Genomic DNA, 26979 nt, shown 5'->3' on the forward strand with positions numbered 1-26979 from the left:
CTACCGTGCTGCCCTGGGTTAAGTCTGACGAATTGCCATGGAGTGGAGTCCAGAAATGATTTGTGGTGCTGCACATTCTTTATAGAGTGGGGCATGCACTGGATTCATTCTGTCACACATTGCATGCGGACTGCATTTATGTGTTACACATTGGGTTAACATGTGTTACATGTTCCATATGGTGTGGAGTCCAAACTGGATTTAGTTAGTTGCATATTGCACACCTATCATAGCACACATTATCCAATGTCATTGTATTACTAATTATATGTTCTGCTGCCTCCTCTGGTAGGAACAATAATTTTCCACTGTATGGGCAATGCCTCCATGTTGGAAATCCAAATGTTTGAAGGCCCAAACCTAAAGCAAATGTGATATTTTAATCTATCAACCTGGCCAAATTCTGATCATAATATCTTATCTGTAAATGATCCTCGCCTTGTGGTCTATATATTATACATGCCAGCTGTTACAGTTGGAAGAGTAACAGGCTATTTTTACTCTCCTCGTTACGATGTTGTGCTTCAAACTGAAAGCTCTCACCTGAACACATTTTCCCATTGTAAAGAAAAACTAGTCAGAAGATAGAAAATGATTTTTACTGTTTCACAGACCTTTGTACTAAGCCCTCTGAGATGGCAGGAACCCACTAACCTACCAGGAAATTGCTAACTTGATATTAAGTTTGCAAATGTGTAGATTTTTAATTAACTGGGTCACGGGGTATGGCAGCATCTTGGTTACGTAGCAGTCCAAGAGGCCTGGACGAAAGAATCAGAGCCACGAGTTCAAACCCCACCATGGCAGCTAGGGGAATTTAAATTCAAGTAAGTCTCGTCTGAAAATCTAGCGGCGATAATGGTGACCATAAACTCCTAGATTGTTGGAAAACCCACCTGTCCACCACTGCACCGTAAGGGGTGGAAAGCTGCCCGGCTGACCTATGTGACTCCTGACCCACAGCAATGCGGTTGACTCTTAACTGCCCTCTAAAATGGCCTAGCACATCAAAAGGGAAGTAAATTAGGGATGGGTACTGAATATTGGCCGACATGATGCCCACATTGTATATGTCTGAACGAATATAAGATGGAAAATTAACTCCACTGGCAGACGGGTCAGTAACTGAAGGATACAGATTTAACTAATTAGCAATTAAGAGCCAGAGGAAAGATGAGGAGAATTTCATTTATGTAACACAGATACAATGTGGACCACAGTGTTTGAAAGGATGGTGGAAGCTATTCAGTAATAACTTTCAAAAGGCACTTGTGTATGTACTTGAAAGGATAAAAACGTATATAGGGCAATGCGGAAAAAGCAGACAAGTGGGACTAATGAGATAACTCTTTCAATGAACCGTGCAGACACGATGAATCAAATGGCAAGATGATTCATAATGTTGTTAGTAAAATGGAAGAGAAAACGCCAGAGAATATACAATAACTTAACAGACAAAAAGTAACAGTTAGGGATGATGTACAGACCACCGGAACGAACTGCATTTGTGTGGCTCTGTTCTAGCTGAATCAGCTTGTCAAAGGGTTAAGTACGTTATATGAAACTTTGGAAAACACAGGAGTAGCAGTTTCTGCGCATATACTTTAAATTACATTTTCCCCAAATAAAATGAGTTTCTTGCTTTGCTTTAAATTGCCAGCAACATTTTTGTTTTGACAACTCTGAGACATATCTTGTTTGAGTGGACTGGACGGTTTCACAAAGTGGGATATACAATAAAACACGAGTATTTCAATTCACCAAATCTCCATATAAAAGGCAGCATCCATACCAGTGTAAGGAGATACACAGCCCAACCCTCCCTCCCTCCCTCCATGCACTATCTGAAGGGTAAGTCTATATATGGTTAAAGTTAAAACTGACAAAAGAAGCTGTTAAAAAAAAAAGTAGCAATCAAAATACTCTCTTCTCGCTCTCTCTCTTCTTACCGCAGCCCCCCCCCCCCCCACCCCCCCCCCCCCCCCCCACCCTGAAGGATGAATCAGGCTCAGCATTTTTAACCAGATCCTAGGGGTCTATTTATAAACTTGTTGGTACAAGTGCAAATAGCTGTCTTTAAAGGCATTCATGCGCTGATCGCTACCAGCAGAGAGGGACACTGTCTAAACTGCAATAGAACCAAGATTCAAGGCTTTGAGAACACTTCAAACCTGTGCTTGCTGGAACGATTTCAACCTCTTCTTGAATCGTGACGGCAAAACAAAATCACATCCACGGGCGAGGAAAGCAAACTCCCCTCGTAAGTCGGGGTCCCTCCGTAGTGAAGTTTCCTTAATCATCATCTTGAAAAGCCTTGCTCAGCAATGCTTCCGTGTTTGTGCGTATGTCCTTTCCTAACGTGGCAAATATAGACTGAAAAGCACTCCGGGTCCCAGTTTCCAGAGAAGAGTGAGAATTTCCTTCTTGAAAGACCACACTGTTTCCTGTATTCTCACAGGCTGACAATGTCCATGCATTGTACCTCCCCAACGAGGTCAGAGTCCACTGCTGACATTCACTCTCGCCTTTGACTCTTGAAGTTTCACTGCTGTGTTGTACCCAGAAACATGCTCTGCAATGCGATCTGTTTGAACGAAGGGCTTCACGACAATTGATCTGTCCTGGACTGGGACGAGTGCATTGTGGGAAAGGAAGAACCCTCTACCAGAAGAGCTAAAGTTAGCACTCGCTGAAGAAGACACGAGAATAGCCTTACCTGCTATGACACTGTTTACACTAATAGACTCTTAACTTAAAATGTGAGGCACGGACTTCAATAAATCACATGGCTGTTGCAGAATGCAAAGAAAAACAGACTTAGCACTGCCCAAGAAGGCATGTGGAACAAATCATGACAAAAAGTAGAAACCGGAAAAGAAAATAATTTTCCAAGAAGTAAACTAAAGAAAAAGTTATGGGAAAATTGTCAGGGTTGTTTTTCAGACATAGATCTGACCAGGTGAAACAAATTGATTTCATAGATATCTTCTTACAAATAGTTGATTCACTGTAGGAGACTAACGTCCTAACACACCCTTTCTTCCCCCTCCCTCCCTCTTTTGCTCCGCTTCATCCCCAGCCCAGTGTATAAATAACTTCCACACTTGCTGTTGGCTCAGAATCCTGACATTTCAGTTCAACTGCAGTCCCAGATTACTCCACCAATCAACAGCAGCTGTTTGGATATCAAATACATCAAGATTCCTAACACCAGTGTGTTTGACCCCAGCCATCTCCCTCCATCCCCTCCTGCCTCTGCGAGCAGCTTTGTGACGTGAAAGCCTGTACATTTGATCTTGGCTTTCAGAGATATTCATGGAAAAGATGAGCTGAAATCTGTTTCCAACACACAGGAGTAGACATTCAACTGAGTGCTGGGACGTTGATGCTCAACAAAATGAAAAAGCAGGCAGTTACTTCAATCAGCGGCTGAAACGCAAGGCTGGCTCCACTCCACAGTGACAAGTTGAAAACGTTTCCCTGGATGTTATCCAGACCGCATTCAACGGGTACATGTCCAACCCCTTTGGTTATTCCCTCACACCTTTCCCAAAGATTATTTCAGCATCGGGTTTTCCTTTGGCCCGTTTTCAGTTTACAATGCTCCTGAATCATTTCAAGAATCTGGTCTGCTTCCTCAGCTATTCCTTTATCACTGTGCGATGGGCCCAGTTTACCCGACAGCCACCACTCGGGGCTGAACTTGGCAATGGATTCAATCTCTGAATCAATGTGCAGCATATGCTGTACTGATGTACGCACTCAGGCGTCACGATCTCACCAATGCTCTTGAAGAGTAGGAATAACTGGCATAATTCAGGAGTCAGAGGCAGATAATCTTTTACCCAAAGAATCTCCAGCATGGACTTTGGACTTGCTGACTTCCCGTGGTACCGGGAGCCGAGCACCCCCCCCCCCCCCCCCCCTCCACCCCAATTACTTCATAAATATAACTGCATGCACACAAGTGAGTCCAAGTGTGGTAGTCACCACTAGTTGTATATTACATGTATTACAGCACTGCCCATATAGTAGAGGTACATGGGTAAATCCCTGCCTGCTGGCTCCGCCCAGTAGGTGGAGTATAAATGTGGGTGCTCGCCGGTGCTGCAGCCATTCTGGTTCCAGCTACAGGAGGCACCACATCTTGCTCAATAAAGCCTCGATTATTCCACAACTCTCGGCTTTGTGGTAATTGATAGTGCATCAATTTATTGAGCAAGCTTTTTAAAACGATGGATCTCCGCATCAAGCCTAATCGCCTGCAGCTGAGCCCTCAAGCCCTACGTCTGCCTTTGAGCCTGCTTCGAAAGCTACCTCCGAATAGCCGCTGAGGAACCCTCGGGCTCGCAGAAGCTCCAAGTCCTCTATTCACAGGTGAGCCCTGACATTTTTCCTCTCATCCGGGATGCGCCCACCTACTCCGAAGCGATGGAGTTCCTGAAAGGTCATTATGTTCGACCAGTCAACCAAGTATACGCCAGGCACCTCCTGGCCACGAGACAGTAACTCCCCGGGAAGTCTCTGGACGATTTCTGGCGTGCTCTGCACATCCTAGTTAGGAACTGCAACTGCCAGGCAGTTTCGGCAGTCCAGCACACCAAACTTTTAATTTGAGACGCTTACGTTATGGGCATGAAGTCTGTGTACATCCGCTAGCAGCTACTGGAAGGGGGTACGCTTGATCTTGCGGGAACTAGGCAGCTCGCTACTTCGTTAGAAGTGGCCTCCCGTAACGTCCAATCCTACACCCCCGACCGCGCGGCACCCTCGTGGGCATCGTGGGCCCCACCAGCTCACCGCAAGCCTGCATCATGCGGCGGCCAGCCAATTCTGGGGGGCCCAAGGGCTATTTTTGCAGGCAAAACAAACACCCCAGGCAGGGCTGCCCGGCGCGGAGCGCGACCTGCAACGGCTGTGGGAAGAAGGGACACTTTGTTTCTGTTTTCCAGTCCTGGTCGGTCACCGCTGTTTCCAGGCCTGGCGTTCCTCCACCCCCCACAGGGGCACCACCACTTTCCCCTTCGCAAGCCACGTGCGGCCCGTAGGCGGCACCATCTTCTTCACCGCAAGCCACGTGCGGCCGGTGGATGCCGCCATCTTTGATGCCGCCCGCCATGTGCACCCCGTGGGCGCCGCCATCTTCGGCGCCATTTTGGACGCGCCTCAGGACCCTTGCTTGTCTGGCCGTTCATCACCTGTCACTACCTCCACCACCGCTGACCAGCCCAGGACCTCCCAGCATCTGCTGCAGCTCGCCTCTATCACCCTGGATCAGTCCCGGCCCCACAACCTCGCGACCACGACGACGACGATGAAGAACGATGGGCACGAGGCGACCTGCCTTTTTGATTCCGGGAGCACAGAGAGCTTCATCCATCCCACTGCGGTAAGGCGCTGCTCCCTCTCGGTACACCCCGTCACCCAGAAAATCTCCCTGGCCTCCGGATACCATTCTGTGGAAATCCGGGGGTACTGCATCGCGACCCTCACCGTCCAAGGCGTAGAGTTCAGCAACTTCCGGTTCTACGTCCTCCCCCACCTCTGCGCTGCCCTGTTACTCAGCCTGGACTTTCAGTGCCATCTCCAAAGCCTAACCATAAAATTCGGCGGACCCCTACCCCCCTCACCGTCTGCAGCCCCTCATGGATTCACCTTCCCTGTTTGCGAACCTCACCCCGGATTGCAAACCCGTCGCCACTAGGAGCAGACGGTACAATGCCCAGGACAGGACCTTCATCAGGTCGGAGGTCCAACGGCTTCTGCGGGAAGGGGTCATTGAGGCCAGCAACAGCCCCTGGAGAGCTCAAGTGAAGACTGGGGAGAAGCACAGGATGGTCATTGACTACAGTCAGACCATCAATCGGTACACGCAGCTCGACGCGTACCCCCTCCCACGCATATCTGACATGATCAATCAGATTGCGCAGTATCGAGTCTTTTCCACAGTGGACCTGAAGTCCGCCTACCACCAGCTCCCCATCCGCCCGGTGGAACACCAATACACTGCGTTCGAAGCAGATGGCCGCCTCCATCACTTCCTTAGGGTTCCCTTCGGCGTCACTAATGGGGTCTCGGCCTTCCAGCGAGAGATGGACCGAATGGTTGACCGGTACGGACTGCGGGCCACCTTCCCATATCTAGATAACGTAACCATCTGCAGCCACGATCAGCAGGACCACGACGCAAACCTCCAAAAATTCCTCCAGACCGCCAAACTCCTTAACCTCACATACAATAAGGAGAAATGCGTGTTCCGCACCAATCGCTTAGCCATCCTTGGCTATGTCGTGGAAAATGGAGTCCTAGGGCCCGACCCCAACTGCATGCGCCCCCTCATGGAAGTCTCACTTCCCCACTGCCCCAAGGCCCTGAAATGATGTCTGGGGTTTTTCTCCTACTATGCCCAGTGGATCCTTAATTATGTGGATAAAGCCCGCCCACTCATTCAATCCACAGTTGCCGCCAGGCCTTCAACCGTATCAAGGCAGACATCGCCAAGGCCACAATGCACGCGGTCGACGAGTCCCTGCCCTTCCAGGTGGAGAGTGATGCATCGGACGTAGCTCTGGCCGCCACCCTCAACCAGGCGGGCAGGCCCTTGGCCTTCTTTTCCCGCACCCTCCATGCCTCCGAAAGGATGCCCAAGCCATTGTGGAAGCTGTGCGGCATTGGAGGCATTACCTGGCTGGCAGGAGATTCACTCTCCCCACTGACCAACGTTCGGTTGTCTTCATGCTTAATAATACAGAGCGGGGCAAGATCAAAAATGACAAGATCTTGAGGTGGAAGATCGAGCTCTCCACCTATAACTATGAGATCTTGTATCGCCCGGGGAAGCTCATTGAGCCCCCTGATGCCCTATCCCGTGGTACATGTGCCAGCGCACAAGCGGACCGACACCGAGCTCTTCACTATGACCTCTGCCACACGGGGGTCACCTGGTTCTTCCATTTCATCAAGGCCTGCAACCTGCCCTACTCCATTGAGGAAGGTCAGGACCGTCACCAGAGAGTGCAAGCCGCACATCTACCGGCCAGATCGAGCGCATCTGGTGAAGGCCACCTGCCCCTTTGAACACCTCAGCATGGACTTCAAAGGGCCCCTTCCCTTCACCGACCGCAACACGTACTTTCTGAACGTGATTGATGAGTACTCCCGGTTCCCTTTCGCCATCCCATGCCCCGATATGACTTCTGCCACGGTAATTAAAGCCCTCCACAGCATCTTCATTCTGTTCGGTTTCCCCACCTCCATCCACAGTGATCAGGGATCCTCTTTCATGAGTGATGAGCTGCGTCAGTTCCTGCTCAGCAAGGGCATTGCCTCGAGCAGGACGACCAGCTACAACTCCCGGGGAAACGGGCAGGTGGAGAGGGAGAACGGGACGGTCTGGAAGGCCCTGCGGTCTAAAAATCTCCCGGTCTCTCGCTGGCAGGAGGTCCTCCCCGACGCGCTCCACTCCATCCGATCGCTGCTCTGCACCACGACTAACGAGACCCCTCACAAATGTGTGTTTGCCTTCCCCAGGAGTCCACCTCCGGGGTCTCGCTCCCAAAATGGCTGACAGTTCCTGGACCCGTCCTCCTTCGGAAGTATGTGCGGACCCATAAGTTGGACCCATTGGTCGAAAAAGTCCGCCTCCTACATGCAAACCCGCAGTACGCCTACGTGGCACACCCCGACTGGCGCCAGGACACAGTCTCCCTCCGCAACCTGGCACCCGCTAGATCCCCACCCACGACCCCCGACCTGACAGCCCCCCCCCCCCGGTTGCCTCATTCACCCCTGCGCCACTCACCCTCCCTCCAGCGAACCTCACCGCAGCCCCGCCCTAGTAGGATCCGTCCTCCCACTGGTTCCACTCAGGGGTGACGAAGACGAGACGAGGACAACACGCTCCCGGAGTCACAGCTGACCACGTCGGCGCCCACATCACCACCAGGACTGAGGTGATCGCAGAGTAGGGTCAAGGCCCCCGACGGACTTAACTTGTAATGTTTTCCACCACCTCCACCGGACTCTTTTTTAACAGGGGGTGAATGTGGTAGTCACCACTAGTAGTATATTACATGTATTACGGCATTGCCTGTATAGTAGAGGTACATGGGTAAATCCCTGCCTGCTGGCTCCGCCCAGTAAGCGGAGTATAAATGTGGGTGCTCGCCGGTGCTGCAGCCATTCTCGTTCCAGCTCCAGGAGGCACCACATCTTTGCTCAATAAAGCCTCGATTATTCCACTACTCTCGTCTGTGTGGTAATTGATAGTGCATCACCAAGGTAGGCAGCTGTGAGGCAAATTCACTAGAATGGTACCAGGGATGAGGGACTTCCACTATATCAGGAGACTGAAGCTGCAATTGATTTTAAAGCAGAGAAGGTTAAGGGGAGATTTAACAGAGGTATTAAAACTGAGAAAGATTTTGACGGGGTAAATAAGGTGACACTGGCAGTGAAATTCAGCTCCTAGTGCTTGGTATATTGGCGCAACAAGTTGCTTTGCCTCCAAAATGGCATTCATCGTTTTTTGGTAGTAGCTGCACGAACCATTTGCTCCCGGGCATGTACAGACAAACATTTAAATATGCGAATGAGAAGCAGGAGTAGGCCACTTTGCCCTTCGAGCCTGCTCCACCATTCAACAACATCATGGCTGATCTGATTGTTAGCTCAACTCCACATTCCCACTGACCCACGCTTACCTCTCAGCCCCTTGCTCATCAAAGAATCTTTCTAGCTCGGCCTTAAAAATATTCACAGCGTCTGGTTCCACTGCCTTCTGAGGAAGAGAGTTCCAGAGACTCGTGATCCTCTGAGAGAAAACATTTCTCCTCATCTCTGTCTCAAATGGGCGACCCCTTATTTTTAAACAGTGATCCTTAGTTCCAGATGCTGCCACAAGAGGAAACATTGGGCCCGATTCAGCGGACTCAATTAAAGTTTGCTGAATGGCGGGTTCAGCTAGGTTTTTGGGTGGCTGCAGCGCCGGGAAACATCCCGCTACCCAACCGCACTTTGCTATTCTTTTAGCCTTGGGGAGTTTCCCTCCACCGAGGCTGCACTTAGAAGAATTTCCAAGCTGGCCAGCAGGAAAGGCTCCTCGCAGATTGGCACGCCATTTTGTTCGACAGCCCTGATATCCCCCCCCCCTCCCCTTTCAGACCTCCACCTGCTTTTCTGATACCCCCTTACCCCCCAAACTTGGGTAGCCCACAGTGAACCATCCCCTTTCATCCCACCCCCCCTTCTTGGCAAGACCCCACTCCAGGACATGACCACTGGCAGTGCCAAACTGGTACCTGGACACCCTGGCAGTGTCACCCTGGTACCCTGGAAGTACTCCCAATACTCTGGCACTACCAGGGTGACCAGATGTTGGTGCCAACCTGGCAGTGCTAAGAAGCCCAGGTGTCAGGATGGGTGCCAAGGTGCCACCCTGCCTAATCCCAACCACCCGGGGGTCTAAAATGCACTGGGAGATCCCTCCAGGTACCATCATGACTTAACCACGTTTGTATTGAACAGTATTAACCGGTGCTCTGGTGAGATCTCCCAGGTGCGCCGGGTGAGTCCTGGGTGCCGGGTGAAACCGGCGCTCGGATATTTAAATGAGCCGTATGGCTTATTTAAATATTCAAATCTGGATCTTACCCAGTGAGGGCGAGATCCAGATTCCGATGGGTGGAGGGCGTCGAGTGGCTCGCAAACGGCCTGGCGCCCGCGTAGGGACCAATTTGGGGCTCGCGCATGATTCACCCGCTGTGCCTGGATCTGCGCCGAATTGCTGAATCGCGCCCATTGTTTTCACATCCAACCTGTCAAGACGCCTCAGTATCTTATGTTTCAATCAAGTTGCATCTTTCTCTTCTAAACTCCAACAGTTATAAGCCTAGCCTCTCCAAACTTTCCTCATAAGACACCCTTTGTATATAGCATGATTGAGAGCATAAATGGAGGAATTGCAGAGCTTGAAAAGCTGATAGAAGAAGGTGGAAAGGACAAAGGGGCTTCAGCAGAATACCAGACATGGATGCTCAGGGTGTTCAGGGAACAATTCTCTGATCTGATCCTCAGCAAGAAACAACATGTCAGCTGCCTGAACTTCACTAAAGTCATCCTCAAAAAACCTGCCACCCACTGCAGCCACAATTACAGTTCCGAACTTGTGCTCCAGAACTTGCTGCACCCCTAGCCAAACTGTTCCAGTACAGCTACAACACTGGCATCTAGCCAGCAATGCGGAAAATTTCCCAGGTGTGTTCTGTACACAAGAAACAGGAAAAATCCAACCCAACCAATTACCGCCCTATCAGTCTACTCGCCATCATCAGCAAAGTGATGGAAGGAGTCATCAGCAGTGCTATCAAGTGGCTCTTACTCAGCAATAACCTGCTCACGGACACTCAGTTTGGGTTCCGCCAGGGTCACTCAACTCCTGATCTCATTACAGCCTTGGCTTAAACATGGACAAACGAGCTGAATGCCAGAGATGAGGTGAGAGTGACTGCACTTGACATAAAGGCAGCATTTGACTGAGTATAACATAGGACCCCTAGCTAAACTGGAGTCAATGGGAACCTGGCACAAAGGAAGATGGTTGTCGTGGTTAGAGGTCAATCATCTCAAGGACATCACTTCAGGAGTTCCTCAGGATAGTGTCCTCGGCCCAATCATCTTCAGCTGCTTCAATGACCTTCCCTCCATCATAAGGTCAGAAGTGGGGATATTTGCAGGTGACTGCACAATGTTCAGCACCATTTATGACTCCTCAGATAATGATGCAGTCTAGGCTTGGGCTGACAAGTGGCAAGTTACATTCACACCACACAAGTACCAGGCAATAACCATCTCCTATAAGAGAGGACCTAACCTCCAGCCCCAAGACATTCAATGGCATTACCATCGCAGAATCACCCGCAATAGGGGCAGCACGGTAGCACAGTGGTCAGCACAGTTGCTTCACAGCTTCAGGGTCCCAGGTTCGATTCCCGGCTTGGGTCACTGTCTGTGTGGAGTTTGCACGTTCTCCCCGTGTCTGCGTGGGTTTCCTCTGGATGCTCCGGTTTCCTCCCACAGTCCAAAGATGTGCAGGTAAGATGGATTGGCCATGCTAAATTGCCCTTAGTGTCCAAAAAGGTTAGGTGGGATTACTGGGTTACGGGGGATAGGGTGGAGGTACGGTGCAAACTTGATGGGCCGAATAGCCTACTTCTTCATTGTAGATGCTATGAAATTAACATTCTGGGGGGTTACCATTGATCAGAAACTGGGGCGCGATTCTCCGACCCCCCACCGTGTCGGAGAATCAGCGGGGGCTGGCGTGAATCCCGCCGTGTCCTGAATTCTCCGCCACCAGGGATTTGGTGGGGGTGGGAATCGCGCCACGCCGGTCGGCGGGAATTGCGCCGCGCCGGTCAGCAGGCCCACCCCCGGCGATTCTCCGGCCCGCGATGGGCCGAAGTCCCGCCGTTGTCAACCCTCTCCTGCCGGCGTGGATTAAACCACCTACCTTACCGGCGGGACAAGGCGGCACGGGCAGGCTCCGGGGTCCTGGGCGGTGTGCGGGCCGATCTGGCCCCGGGGGATGCTCCCACGGTGGCCTGGCCCGCGATCGGGGCCCACCGATCCGCGTGCGGGCCTGTGCCGCGGGGGCACTCTTTTTCTTCCGCCTTCGCCATGGTCTTCACTATGGTGGAGGCGGAAGAGACCCCCTCCCCTGCGGATGTGCGGGGATGACGTCAGCAGCCGCGGCGAAGACCTTTCGGGGAGAATCCCGTCCCTGAATCTGGACTAACCATATTAATACTGTGGCTACCAGGGCAGGTCAAAGGCTAGAAATCCTACGGCGAGTAACTCACCTCCTAACTTCCCAAAGCCTGTCCGCCATCTACAAGGCACAAGTATAATGGAATACTTTGCACTTGCCTGGAAGAGTGCAGCTCCAACAACAATCAAAGCTCAACACCATCCAGGACAAAGCAGCCCATTTGATTGCTCCCCCTTCCACAAACATTCAAACCCTCCACACCAACGAACAGTGGCAGCCGTGTGTACCTTCTACAAGATGCACTGCAGTAACTCACCAAGGTTCCTTAGACAGCACCTTCCAAACACGTGACCACTACCATCCAGAAGGACAAGAAAAGCAGATACCTGGGAGCCATGACGGTGACTTTGGCTATGAAATTGTGAGAGTCCGGTTCTTTCTAAGCTGGAGCTGGTGATATGTGTAACAGTTTTCCATCCATTGTTGCCAGGTAAATGTATTGAGGAGAACTTGGAAATCCCACAAAGAAGTAGGTAGAATGTGCATGCAGCTTTGTAAGGATTGCAGGCTGGTACAGGTGCCATTGACCGCACACATGCCACTTTGCGGGCGCCAAATACTAACTCTGAAACATACCACAACTGAAAGGGCATTCACTCCTTCAACATCCAGCTGGTGTGCAACCATTCTCAGCGTTTTAATGCAGGTCAATGCTTGGTATCTTGACGGCCATCATGATGCCATTGTGATGTGGCAGTCTGCTGTGTCATCTCCATTCAACCTTTCTGACAAACCAATGGATGACTACTGGGTGACAAGCGTTACTCTTTGATGACATGGCACATAATTCTGGTGCATAGGCAAAATGCATGCAGTGAAACACCTGATGCCACATTAAATATGATAGAGGAGACCATCGGGAATTAAACAATGTTTCCAATGAGTTGGCTGCTCTGGAGGAGCCCTGCAGTACTCGACGGTGTCAGGATTTCTGATAGTCTGATGCATACTGCACAAGTTGGTCATCATGAGGGCACAACCCTTGCAACCAGGTGTATGGCAACCAGCAGAAGAGGACAATGTGGAGGAGGGGAGGGAGGAGGCAACAAACGTAGCTTCTTTTCAGGCTGCGCTATCCATGATTGACTCAACTAAGTTCAATTACGGTAATTGCAACTCCAATTCCTCATTCACCAACAATCCCAAACCTCACTTTCTTTCTGTCACTGATCATCAGTGTTTGGTTGGCTCCAATGCCAAAGTGAAAGCCAGCGCAAAGTAAATATTCCAAATCAAATTTCTAAATAAAACCATTCCATATTGCATACAATGTCAATTAATCACCGTTGTGCATTCCCTTCCTGTCTGTTTTCATGTACCTCTGTCTGGGCTAGTACTCTTCTGCAGATATTCTCACGCGGGACAAGGTGGAGCACAGCCTGAGGTAATAGCAGCTAACTGGTAGGGAAAGGCACAGCTGCAAGCAGTGTTTCCACTTTGAGGCTGAGGAAATGCAGCATACAACAAGGGAGGCCATTCGGTCCAGCGAGCCTGCACCTTGAAAGACCCATCCAATTAGTCTTGCTGCCCTGTTCTTTCCCGACAGCCCAGTAAATTTATTCTGTTTTTCACATGTATATCCAATTTCCTTTAGAATGTTGCTATTAAAGTTGCTTCCACCTTCCAGTCACTGCATTGTCAATTATAACTTGCTGGTGAAACAATACTTGTTCTTTATCTGGCCTTAGTGTTTTTCCAGAGGTACGTTTGGTTTTTTTAAGGAGTCTTTCAGGGCCCAAAGTTTTGTGAGTCCCTTTCTGCCTGCTGTTGTACCTGGATGTACAGTTGGTTGCGTTTCCCCAACTCTTGCTTCGATTCCAACCATGGAATTGATGGTCGTAACTTGATGTACTCCACTCATGTGAAAAGTTGCTTCTCAAGGAAGTCACATTTCCTGGTCATGATGTGGAGATGCCGGTGTTGGACTGGGGTGGGCACAGTAAGAAGTCTTACAACACCAGGTTAAAGTCCAACAGGTTTGTTTGGAATCACTAGCTTTTGGAGCGCAGCTCCTTCCTCAGGCGAGTGAGGAAGGAGCAGTGCTCCGAAAGCTAGTGATTCCAAACAAACCTGTTGGACTTTAACTTGGTGTTGCAAGACTTCTTACATTTCCTGGTGGATTTGGTCTTTAGGTTGATCGAAATTGAGTTGGGTGTGTTGAATTGTGGCCCAAGTTGACGATTTTTAACTTGTGGGCGCAGCTTTAAGAGGTTACAGGCTTTCAAGATTCCATCGCTGTTCACTGCGATATTAAACATTTCCCACCCTAGCTGGTGCTGGCGGCCTCCACAAAATGCTTGATGGAAGGTTTTTAACTAATCGCTGTCTGGGTTTTGTTGACTTCTTTTGTTCAGCGGTTTGCTTTTCTGAATAATGAGGCATTTGAATTTAAACATAAGCTTGCTGTTTTCTGGGTTGGACAGTTGCGATGTTCCCGAGAGGTTTAAGTAATTTGTTCTTTCTTGCGGGGACGACACCTTGAGGTTCCAAGTCGGGAATGGGGTTTCAGTGTTAGCTTTCATTCAAACTGGATGAGTGAAAAAAGTTCTCAGGACTGGCTGCAGCCTGGAACTTTAGCTCATCCCTTCCAGCTCTGTGGACTCTGCATTCTAAGCTGGATAACCATGGGAGATTCAATAGCTGCAGTAAAATGCTCTGCCCTCAGCTTCCAGGCTCTTTCCTCGGGAATGTTTTTTGGCGGCTTTCCTCAGCAGTTTCTGTTGGGAGTTTCTCTCGGGTCGGAATTTCCATGAAATCTTTTTATTTATCTTAGCCTTTCAGCCTCTGTTGGTTACAGAACGTTGTCTCTTAAATAAGTCTTTGTAGTACATTGCAGGGTAGAGGCAAGGGCAAACTCCATGTCTGGGTCTTTACATGTCTCAGCTCGCCAGCACATGACCCTAGGTCTCGGTAATGTGCCTTCTTACTGATGTGCCATCAATTAACACAAGACGAGTAGTGAACAAAACTGTGGCTTTAATAAGCTAAACAGAAAGCCTCCTGGCCACTGATTCCGAACTGGGGCAGGTCCGGAGGTCAGCCACCTTTATACCGAGCCAGAGGGGAGGCGGAGCCATCAGGCAGTGATTTACCACAATACATGTAGGACTGTAACAGTTTACCACAATACATATAATACACTAACAGTGGTTTACCACATTCACCTCCTGTTTAAAAAATAGAGTCCAGCGGAGGTGAAGTGGACTTAAAGGTCGAATCTGTCGGGGCTTTGACCTTCCGCCGTGATCGCCTCAGTCCTGGCTGTGGTGTGTGCACTGGTGTCGAGACCTGCGCGTCCGAGAGCGTGTTGTCTTCTTCTTCACTCAGTAGTTGAGCGGTGGAGGGGGGGCGGTGTAGGGGCGGGGGTGGTGGTGATGGTCGCTGGTGGGCCTGCAGGTGCCAAAAAATGAAGTAGCCGGGTAGTGGTGGAGCGAGACGGTGTAGGGTCGGGTGTGGTGGTGGTGGTCGCTGGGGAACCTGCAGGTGCCAAACCCCGGAGGGAGACTGTGTCCTGTCCCCTGTCATGATGTGCCACGTAGGCATATTGTGGGTTGGCATGGAGGAGCAGGACCTTCTCCACGAGGGGATCCGATTTATGACTCCTCGCATGTTTCGGAGGCGGACGGGCCCTGGGACTGTCAGCCAGGAAGGGAGCGAGACCCCTGAGGTGGACTTCCTAGGGAAGGCAAACATACGTTCGTGAGGGGTCTCATTGGTGGCAGTGCACAGGAGCGACCGGATGGAGTGGAGCGCATCGGAAAGGACCTCCTGCCAGCGGGAGACTGGGAGACTTCTAGACCGTAGAGCCAGAAGGACGGCCTTCCAGACCGTCGCGTTCTCCCTCTCCACCTGTCCGTTTCTCCAGGGGTTGTAGCTGGTCATCCTGCTTGAGGCGATGCCCTTGTTAAGCAGGAACTGACGCAACTCGTCGCTCATGAAGGAGGAACCCCGATTGCTGTGGATGTAGGTGGGGAAACCGAACAAGGTGAAGAGACTGTGCAGGGCCTTGATGACGGTGGCAGAGGTCATGACAGGGCATGGGATGGCAAAGGGGAATCGTGACTACTCGTCAACAATGTTGAGGAAGTACACGTTACGGTCAGTGGAGGGGAGGGGCCCTTTTAAGTCGATGCTGAGGCGCTCAAAGGGGCAGGAGGGCTTTGCCAGGTGTGCTCTGTCAGGCCGATGGAAGTGCAGTTCGCACTCCGCGCAGACCTGGCAGTCCCTGGTCACTGTCCTGACCTCCTCGATGGAGTAAGGCAGGATGCGAGCCTGAAAAAAACGGGTGACCCCCAGCGCTGGCACATGTACCGCGGGATAAGGCATCTGGGGGCTCATTTAGCTTCCCAGGTCGGTACAAGATATTGTAGTTGTAGGTGGAGAGTTCTATCCTCCACCTCAGAATCTTGTCTTTCTTGATTTTGCCCCGCTGTGTATTATTAAACATGAAGGCAACCGATGCGTACCCCCTCCCCCGCATATCTGACATGGTCAATCAGATTGCGCAGTATCGAGTCTTCTTACCTGCTGGCCAGGTAATGCCTCCAATGTGGCACAGCTTCGACAATGGCTTGGGCTTCCTTTTCGACGGAGGGAAAGGAAGAATTTCGGAGGCAAGGAGGGTACGGGAGAAGAAAGCCATGGGCCTGCCCGCCTGGTTGAGGGTAGCGGCCAGGGCAAAGTCCGACGCATCGCTCTCCACCTGGAACAAAATGGACTCGTCCACAGCGTGCATTGCGGCTTTGGCGATATCTGCCTTGATGCGGTTGAAGCCAGGCGGGCTTCAGCCGTCAGGGGAAAAATGGTGGATTTAATGAGTGGACGGGCCTTGTCCGCATAATTGGGGACCCACTGGGCATAATAAGAGAAGAACCCCAGGCATCTCTTCAGGGCCTTGGGACAGTGGGGGAGTGGAAGTTCCAGGAGGGGGCGCATGCGATCGGGGTCGGGCCCTAGGACTCCGCTTTCCACAACGTAGCCAAGGATGGCTAGGTGGGTTTTGCAGAAAAAGCATTTCTCCTTATTGTATGTGAGGTTAAGGAGCTTAGCGGTGTGGAGGAAATGCCGGAGGTTTGCGTCATGGTCCTGCTGGTCATGGCTGCAGACGGTGACATTATCTAGGTACGGGAACGTGGCCCGCAGCCCGTACTGGTCAACCATTCAGTCCATTTCTCGCTGGAAGACCGAGACCCCATTAGTGACGCCGAAGGGAACCCTGAGGAAGTGGTAGAGGCGGCCATCTGCCTCGAAGGCAGTGTATTGGAGGTCCTCCGGGCGGGATAGGGAGCTGGTGCTATGCGGAGTTCAAGTCAACTGTGGAGAAGACTCGATACTGCGCAATCTGATTGACCATGTCAGATATGCGGGGGAAGGGGTATGCATCGAGCTGCGTGTACCAATTGACCGTCTGACTGTAGTCGATGACCATCCGGTGCTTCTCCCCAGTCTTTAAGACCACCACTTGGGCTCTCCAGCGGCTGGTACTAGCCTCAATGATCCCCTCTCGTAGGAGTCGTTGGACCTCCGACCTAATAAAGGCCCTGTCCCGGACACTGTATCATCTGCTCCTAGTGGCGACGGGCTTACAGTCCGGGGTGAGGTTAGCGAAGAGCGGGGGTGTGGCAACCTTAAGGGTCACGAGGCTACAGACGGTGAGGGGGGGCAGGGGTCCACCAAACTTTAAGGTAAGGCTTTGGAGGTGGCACTGAAAGTCGAGCCCCAATAATAGGGCAGCGCAGAGATGTGGGAGGACGTAGAGCTTAAAGTTAGTGTACTCTACGCCTTATACCGAAAGGGTCGCGACACGGTACCCCGGATTTCTACGGAATGTGATCCGGAAGCCAGGGAGATTTTCTGGGTCGCGGGTAAAATTGGGAGGGAGCAGCGCCTTACCGTATCTGGGTGTATGAAGCTGTCTGTGCTCCCGGAGTCGAAGAGGGAGGCCGACTCTTGCCCGTTGATCCGGGCGGTCATCGTGGATTTTGTGAGATGATGAGGTCGAGAGTGATGGAGGCGAGCTTTGGAAGGTGGTGGGTGGGCCAGTCGGAGGTAGCGGTGGCCAGCGTACGACCGGGTGAGCAGGGGTCCCGGGAGACGGCGGAGTGGTTCCAAAATGGCGGCCCCCATGGGTCGCGGGTGGCAGTGAAGGTGGCGGCAAAGGTGGCGGCCCCCATGGGTCGCGCATGGCGGGTGGAATCAAAGATGGCGACGAAGATGGCGGCCCCCACGGGTCGCACATGGCGGGTGGCAGCGAAGATGGCGGTGCTGACGGAACGCACGTGGCGGATGGCGCGGCAGATGGGGGCGGTCCCGACAGACAACAGGCAGCGATGCTGGGCCTCGGAACTTTAGGGACAGGTCAGGCCTGGCAGACTTTGGCGAAGTGGCCCTTCCTCCCACACCGTTGCAAATCGCGTTCCGTGCAGGGCAGCGTTGTCTGGGGTGCTTACCCTGGGCGCAAAAGTAGCATTTTGGGCTTCCAGCGTTGGCGGGCTGCTGCGCGGCACAGGCTTGCGCCGCACTCGAGTCGGGTGATGGCGGCGCCCACGACGTCCACGAGGGTGCCGCGAGGTCGGAGGTGTAGGCCTCCATGTTCTGAAAAGCCACTTCCAGCGAGTTTGAGAGCTGCACTGTATCTGGGAGGCAGAGTGTACCCCCTTCTAGCCAGCGCTGGCAGATGTAATTGGATTTAATGCCCGCGCCATAGACGTCCCTGATCAGCAGCTCCGTGTGTTGGACAGCCAATACCGCCTGGCAAGCACAGTTCCGGCTGAGTACCCTCAAGGCACGCAGGAATTCAGCTTGTGATTTGCCAGGGCATTGTCGCCTCATGGCAAGGAGGTGCCTGGCGTACACCTCGTTTACTGCCTTTACATGTCCCTTCAGCAGCATTATCGCCTCCGCAAACGAGGGAGCGTCTCTGATAAGAAGGAAAACTTGCGGGCTCACCCGTGCGTTGAGTATTTGAAGCTTTTGGAGGTTGGTGATGTCGTTGGTGGAGGATCCGAGGTAAGCTTCGAAGCAGCTTAGCCAGTGCTCAAATTGAATTGCCATCAATTAACACAAGATGAGTAGTGAACAAAACTGTAGCTTTAATAAGCTAAACAGAAAGTCTCCTGGCCACTGATCCCTGGGGCAGGGCCAGAGGTCAGCCACCTTTATACCGAGCCCGAGGGGAGGCGGAGCCATCAGGCAGTGGTTTACCACAATACATGTAGTACAGTAACAGTTTACCAAAATACATAAAATACACTGATGTGGAGATGCCGGCGTTGGACTGGGGTGAGCACAGTAAGAAGTCTTACAACACCAGGTTAAAGTCCAACAGGTTTGTTTCAAACACTAGCTTTCGGAGCGCTGCTCCTTCCTCAGGTGAATGAAGAGGTATGTTCCAGAAACATATATATAGACAAATTCAAAGATGCAAGATAATGCTTAGAATGCGAGCATTTGTGGGCAATTAAGTCTTTACAAATCCAGAGATAGGGGTAACCCCAGATTAAAGAGGTGTGAATTGTCTCAAACCAGGAGAGTTGGTAGGACTTCGCAAGCCCCGGCCAGATGGTGGGGGGGTGAATGTAATGCGACATGAATCCAAGGTCCCGGTTGAGGACGTACTGATGTGTGCGGAACTTGGCTATAAGTTTCTGCTCGGTGGTTTTGCGTTGTCGCTCGTCCTGAAGGCCGCCTTGGAGAACGCTTACCCGGAGATCAGAGGCTGAATGCCCTTGACTGCTGAAGGTTTCCCCGACTGGAAGGGAACATTCCTGCCTGGTGATTGTCACGCGATGTCCGTTCATTCGTTGTCGCAGTGTCTGCATGGTCTCGCCAATGTAACACGCTTCGGGACATCCTTTCCTGCAGCGTATGAGGTAGACAACATTGGCCGAGTCGCACGAGTATGTACCGCGTACCTGGTGGGTGGTGTTCTCACGTGTAATAATACCACCATTACACGTGGGAACACCACCCAATTCCCTTATTATTTTTTCCAAATGACATTATTGTAGCAGCAAGCCAAAAGGGCTGAAAACTAGTTTAGAAAACAACCCTGTCATTTGGAAATTCCTGTTGCTGATTTTAGCAAAAAGCAATCAACAGTGTGGGTCACATTGCTGGTGATTCACAAGTGAGATGTCTGAAATGCAATGGTTGGAAGGAGCCGGTAGCTGCACTGTCCCCTTATGGGCAAGCCCCTAGACAATGAGAACAATTGTAGATGAATGCTTGATATTGTTTGACATTTCTCCATCTCCGAACAAAGGACTAACATATGAGCCTATTAAACATGTGTCAGCTATCATTGCCAATATTAATTTCTCTCTTAATTTGACCGTATTCATTTATAATCAGGAATAATCCAATTTGATTGTGGTGTTATTGTGCCAGTCGCATCCATGTTTGATGCCACATTGGTATTAAACCACCCAGACAGTCGCCACACCACAATATAGGAACTGTGAGATGAGAAAACGATCACAGTCATAGAATTAAAGGATCACAGAAATTTATGCCACTTAAAGAGGCCATTTGACCTATTGTGTCTCTCCTGTTGTAAAAGAGTAAGAAGTCTTACAACATCAGGTTAAAGTCCAACAGGTTTGTTTCGAATCACTAGCTTTCGGAGCACTGCTCCCCCCTGCTCCATTCACTTGAGGAAGGAGCAGTGCTCCGAAAGCTAGTGATTCAAAACAAACCTGTTGGACTTTAACCTGGTGTTGTAAGACTTCTTACTGTGTCCACCCCAGTCCAATGCCGGCATATCCACATCATGGTTGTAAAAGAGCTATTCAGACTCATTCCCATTTCCATCTCTTAGTCCATAGTCCAGAAGGTTACGGCACTTCAAGTGCATAGCCACATACTTTTCTAATTGTGATTAGGAGTTTCTGCCTCTACCACACTTTCAGGTAGTGAGTTCAAGATCCCACCACTCCCTGGTTGAAAGAAATCGTCCTCACCTCTCCTCTAATTGTTCTGCCAAATACTTTAAATCTGTGCCCACTGGTTTTGACCTCTCTGCTAAGAAATATTAATCCTTCCTAGCCACTCGCTCTAGGCACCACTTCAATGAAATCTCTGCTCATATTCCAAAGAAAACAGCCCCAGCCTGTCCTTCCTTTCATTAGAATTGAAATATCGACTATCATCGAGTTTGCCTTCTATTGTGCCGCATGATCTAATGATAATGGAATTCTTAACTAATCACATGTTCAGCTCTGGGGATTTTCTGACATTGTGTTGGGTATGGCACCATGATGCATTAACGAGTTTGGAAGAGGCCGAAGGAAATGCCTTACAACATTTAATTTGGTGTTTAACAATTTTCTTAATTTTCTCACCTTATGCTTATTAAAAAAATGATGGGCCTGAATTCACTTGGAGTGACAATCAGCATCGGATTACTACTCCATGTCCAATTTATTACCTTAATTCATTATAAATCCTACCTTACCCGTCCTTTTCAGGCAGAGTGAGATCCAGGCATGACGTCAGCGCCTCACTCGAAGTGCATAAGAGTCGAAGGGAAGGACGCAAGTCCCACTTTTTAACGGCTTTAGTTGGCAGAAACCAGGTAAGTTAGAACTCCATTGAAGTTTATATGTGCTCTGAGATCAGGGCGTGGGTGGGTCGGAGGTGGGGGGGGGTGATTCTCCAAAATGGAGGCTAAGTGTTCGCGCCGTCGTGAACGCTGTCGCGTTTCACGATGGCGCGAAACGGGTGCAGGAATGACCGATTCTGTCCCCCACAGGGGGTCAGCACTGCGCTGGAACGGTTCACACCGCTCCAGCCTCCCTTCCCGGCGCCAAAGGGGCACCGGCCTAACCCGTGCATGCGCAGTTGGGCCGCCTGCGCGGGGGACGTCTTCAGCGCGCCGGCCCCTACGCAACATGGCGTGGGGGTTCAGGGGCTGGCTGCGCAACAAGGTGGGGGGGGATGGGAAGAGGCCGGCCCGCTGATCGGTGGGCCCTGCTCGCGGGACAGACCCCATTGGAGGCCCCCCTCCCGGTGAAGGAGCGCTTTTGCCTGCCCCACAGGCCACTCCCCGACCCTTCGCGCAGGGTTCCCGCCGACAGCGACCAGGGGTGAACGGCGCCGGCGGGGCTCTGCTTTTTCCGAGCTGCCGCTTGGCCCATCCGGGCCGGGGAATTCGTGGCCTCGCTGATTCCAGTGGTGTTGGGGCGTCGTGGCGCGGTTGCGGCGATTCTCCGGCCCGGCGCGGGGCTCAGAGAATCGCGCCCAGGGTGTTTGGAATTTGGGGGAAACGGAGGGTCGGGCATGAGGTGGGGGCTGAGGTCAGGGGGAGTCAGAGTGGGGAGGTTCGGGGCTTGGTGGGAGATTGGAAGAGTTGGAGGTGCCGGGTGTTCGGAGATTGAGGGGTGGTCGGAGATAGGGGGAGTTGGAGGTGGGGTTGGAGATCGGGGCATTGGTCAGAGTTTGGGATGGTCAGAGATCAGGGGTGGTTCAGAAATTGGGGGTCAAAGACCAGGCACGAGGTTGAGGATGTGGGGTGTTGGAGGTTGGGCTTCAGGTCAGATTGGACCTAGGGGCGGGGCGATATCGGGCTCAGTCAGCTCAGGTCAGGTCAGGTCATGCCTGGGCGTTAAAAGGAGGTTGTGGTTTGTTGGAGACCGACCCGGGGGGGGGGGGAGCGGTGACAGAGATCAGATCAGGTCAGGCCTTGTGGGGGGAGGGGCTGGGTGGGAGTGACCCTGTGGAATGGGGGATTCCCGTGGGCTGCGGAGTTCTTGTCAGGTGTTGTAGTCCATTGGGGGGTGGGGTAGTAGTCAGGGATTTGAGGGGTGTCCCTGGGTGAATTAAGGCCAGAAGTTAGAGGTGGTTTTAATCTTTCTAATACTTCCTGAGTAACTATTGATATAATCCAGTCATAACCAGTCTGACTTTTATTTTTGAAATTGCATTTTCAGATGGTTCCCCGTTCCGGGGCCATTGCACAGGGGAGGTTTGCACTTCTGGGCAACTGTGTAAACCCTTAACTGAGAACCTTCGAAGGGAATTCTCCAACTCAGCGTTGGGGAACTCCGAAATTACAGCCCATTATTCCCTCTTGATGGTCTCATTCCTCTCTCTTTGCAGGTTTTAAAAGAGACAATTATTTTCTGAAGATTGTTTCATGGGTGTAAACTTGCTGATTATATCAGCTCCAATGTAGGTTCTGCCCATTGTGCACACGGCTGACAACCAGGCAGAAGGACAAACTAAAATAATTTCATCTGATGCATTTGTGCTTATGTGCATTGCAGATTTAGAACTTCAGTCTGTCTTGGTTCAAGTATATCCCTAGCACCAGATTAGATGGATTCCAGAATGCTTGCGGAGTCAGGGTAACATTTCTGCAGTGCATCCTGCTGTCATGAAGTCCATAGGCCAACATATGCAGCCGATATCTGTTTTTCAAATTAAGTGAGAAGACCAGAGGCCTGTGCAATCGTGATGGACACTTACCTTGGACATTATATAATTGGGTTTATATCTTGATTCTTTGGGGGCTTTTTCATCCTAGCATGAATATCCAGAGACTCCTGGAGTTGTTGCTCTATTTATGCATTGAGATGAAAAGGAATCTGTACTCATGATGGCTGAGCTACTTCAGTTCATGCATCGAAGATGCCCTGGAAATGCTGCTGTCATGGTTATTCTTTGAGAGCACCTCTAACAGCTTCTAGTTATGCAACATTAGTCTGGTATTGTATAATAAGCATTCCTGCTAACATCGCTGGGGGCATACTACGGCATTGAATAGAAGAAACACACTACACTGGATGGGCTAAAGATCTGTCACAGGCCATACGGATGGGAGATGTGAAATTGGCATTTATTGGCAGTCTGTTCAGGCAGCTGTACCTTTGCACAAAGCATCTCTGCATGTTTCTGATCCATAAGGTTCAATTCCCAGATAGCCATTTCAATGGTGCAATTTGAAGAATATTGTGCCAACTCTGGTCAATTACATTCCACGACCACCAAGTCCTGGTAAGCAGCAAATTTCAATAGGTATAGCAGTTTCTGCTTTGCATAGCCTTTTATTTTACCTGGTTGGCTGCCCTTCAGTCTGTCCACTGTATAGTGATATCAGTTTCCGGTTTAAAAGCTTCTTTTTGGAAGATGATGTTGACTGTTGAATGGTTTAATCATTAACGCTTAATATGGATTCTGGATCAGTCATTTGTTCCCCCCTTGAAGGCACTTGAATGGACTTTCATTTTTTAATAAGGAGTGGTGGGGGATGGGGGGGAATGGTACTGGATCTTTAACATAATTTTCACAGCATCTTGATATTTTCTCTTGAGGCTACAGTCCTTGTATTATTTTATTATTATTATTATAAGCGGACCACACATCCAGGTGGGGACCAATGTCACCATTTGGTAGACTGATGTCCTTTTGTACTGCTGACTTGGCATACATGCAAACTCCCAGGGTTGGGTATCCCTCCCATCTAACCCTCCATCCTCTTGGGCATCCCTCAGGATTGAGAATGACTTGCTTCCACTCCTGTTTGATGGGTTCTTAGATAGCTGAAACGTCCAATGCGTGACCTGCAGAGCCACATGCGAGGCTTGAAGGCTTGGATGGGTGGGTTGTTTGGAGGGTTGTGCGCTCTCTTCCAACTCCTCAACTTCACCTCTGCGTAGTTTCCTGATTATGCTTGGCGTCTACCCGAATTAACCTTCTCCATTTGGGCAAGTCACAAAGCAGCGACTCCCACGAATCGGCAGGGAGGTTCGACCTCTTCCGCGGTGCTTCGGGGACATCACTAAAAAGTGAACCCTCCTCTGCCAAAGAAGCCACTGAGGAAACTCCGGGGTAAGGCCGGAGCTTATCATTGGCCTAATTTCCAGCTTCTGGATTGATTTTGCCAGAGGTACAGCAGAATTGTGTCAGGCAGCTGCAGAATTTTGGTGCCAGGGCTTTTAAAAAGGCATCATTGTCTAGGGAAAATGCCTCCAAACATACAGTGTGATCATAAAATAATTTGCTTTGTCACTTGGCTGTGAAGCCATGATGAGAAAAACAATGCTCGGCTCCCTTTTTTCTTCTTGCTCCCTGCAAATAGTTAGAAGGTTTTGCATGAAGGCAGGATCTCTTTAAGAGCTAGCTACCAAATAAAGGGCACATTTAATCCCATGAGGAGGAAACTAGAATTATAAAATATAAAGTGAAAAGGCAGAAGACAGAGACAATGTTATTTTGGCTCACAATATGATGGCTAAATTAAGCCATAGTTCAAGGGAAGAGCCTTCCCCTTTAAGGGTTTTAAAAACTGATGCTGCATCTATAAAAAGCTTCAAGTCATGCTCGGCCTACCTCGCAAACTATCATTACTGACGTAGTTTTAAATTGCAAGCTTCAGCTTCTCCAAGCGTAAAGTAATTTTACTGAAATAACACCACAAAATGGAGGTTTCTAAACCCGCCGTGCTTGAAATCATTGGACGACAGCTGTTGTGTTTATACTTAGAACAAAGGTCGCACATTACAAACTGACACACTCTATTCGCTCTGCCAGCCATGCTTAACCAAGGAAGTATTTGAGGAAGCCGAGCGCGGTCTTGTGGTGGGCAGCGCTGACCTCTGATGGGAGACACATAACTTCCTACTGCTTAGTGGCAAGGACATGCACTTTCAACACAGCAGGCTGACTGCTGGCACTCAGTCGCAAATGTCTTTTATATCTGCTGATGAACTTGTGAGAAAAATGTCAATGCTTCCAAAGCTGATTGGGTCACACTTTTATACATGTACTCCACCACTGCCTGTCCAGCAGCCCTTGGGGATCATTTCAGCACCTCCTTATGTGTGGAGAAACTAATCTTCTACATACATGGACAAAGATCACAAAGTCTGTACAAAATCAGGCTTTTCCTTACAAAACCTTTAGGATTCTTATTTAATTCAGATTGTTTTGAAAAATAAAATAAATCTGTAGAGGCAGATGGAGGAACCCAAGTGGGCAAAACTTGACCAATTAAGGGTGTCAGTAAGCACAGTCCCCCACCCTATTTAAAAAAAAAATGTTTTTATTCTCCATTTTCACATTTTCCTTCAAACTTTACACCCGACCCACAAACAGTAAACGGTAACAAATACAAAATCAATCCCCTTAACAATACCAACGATCCCATCCTCCCACCACCCCAAACAACTGCCCACCTGTCAATATATGCATCCAATAAAACAAACCGTCCCACGGTGGCAACAAAAAAACAAAGGAGAAAAAGAAAAAGTCCGGGACCGCCCATGGTCACCATTGACCTATAGAGTCCACTCCCCCTCCCCCCCTACACTCAACGCCCTCCAACCTCTGAAAGAGTACCGTACATGATACCCAAGAGTTGTACCGCCCCCCCCAAGTCTCCAACTCCTCCCGTCCACTGCCTCTTGTAAAATGCCTCCTCCCAACCTCGGTTCCTTCCCCCAACTTTCCACCCCGGCTAGACCACTCGGACCCTGTTCTGCCAGGCTCCGATGGCCGCAGCCCCTCCCCCCATCTCACTCCCGTTCACTGGCCGGCTTAAACCGGCCAGCGTGGAGGCCCCCACCCGGGTCCCTTTCCCCCTTGCCCGGCCCTAGGAAAGCCCAGAAATCTCCTTTTAGCACACAAACCCCGCATATCCACATACACCCCAAAGAGCCCTCATTTTGAGTGAAAGTCCCATCACCTCCCTTGTCCAAATATATACAACATTGGCTCCTTTAGCCCCGGCACCTGCACGCAGTGAAACAAAAAAGAAGAAAATACAGTCATGAGGTTACATCGGCACATGGCCATTTCTCAATTTCTCAGTTCTGCCACAGTCCTTCTGCTTTCGCAAACTCCTCCGCTGCTTCCGCCGTTCCAAAATAAAAGTCCCTGAGCTTGTAAGTCACCCTCAGCTTCGCTGGATATACAATGCCGCACTGCACCTTGCTAATGTACAGTGCCCTCTTCACCCGTTTGAAGGCAGCCCGCCTCCTCGCCAGCTCCACCGTAAAGTCCTGGTATACACGTATAGCAGCTCCAGCCCACTGCACCAACCACTTCTGCTTGGCCCAGCTCAGGACCTTCTCCTTCACACTTTACCTACGGAAGCACAGAGTCACTACCCTTGGCGGCTCACCCGCCTTTGGTACAGGCCTCCACGACCGATG

At 50.5% G+C, this 26979-nt stretch overlaps 1 protein-coding gene across 6 annotated transcripts in view; it reads right to left on the minus strand.

Annotated features, from left to right (window-relative positions):
* ppp2r3a (protein phosphatase 2, regulatory subunit B'', alpha) overlaps positions 1-26979 on the minus strand; it is a 597462-nt gene that overhangs the window by 181766 nt on the left and 388717 nt on the right. Inside the window, exon 1 of one of the 6 annotated variants that reach the window (XM_072474675.1) lies at positions 2172-2593. The exons of 4 other annotated variants lie outside the window; for them this stretch is intronic. In XM_072474675.1, the coding sequence (XP_072330776.1) occupies positions 2172-2303 (132 nt within the window). In that variant the 5' untranslated portion in view covers positions 2304-2593. Of the gene's footprint in view, positions 1-2171; positions 2594-26979 lie in introns of those variants that run through there. One more of the 6 variants, XM_072474676.1, reaches the window with a different exon arrangement.

Source organism: Scyliorhinus torazame, chromosome 14, assembly GCF_047496885.1.
Source record: "Scyliorhinus torazame isolate Kashiwa2021f chromosome 14, sScyTor2.1, whole genome shotgun sequence".
Taxonomy (NCBI): domain Eukaryota; kingdom Metazoa; phylum Chordata; class Chondrichthyes; order Carcharhiniformes; family Scyliorhinidae; genus Scyliorhinus; species Scyliorhinus torazame.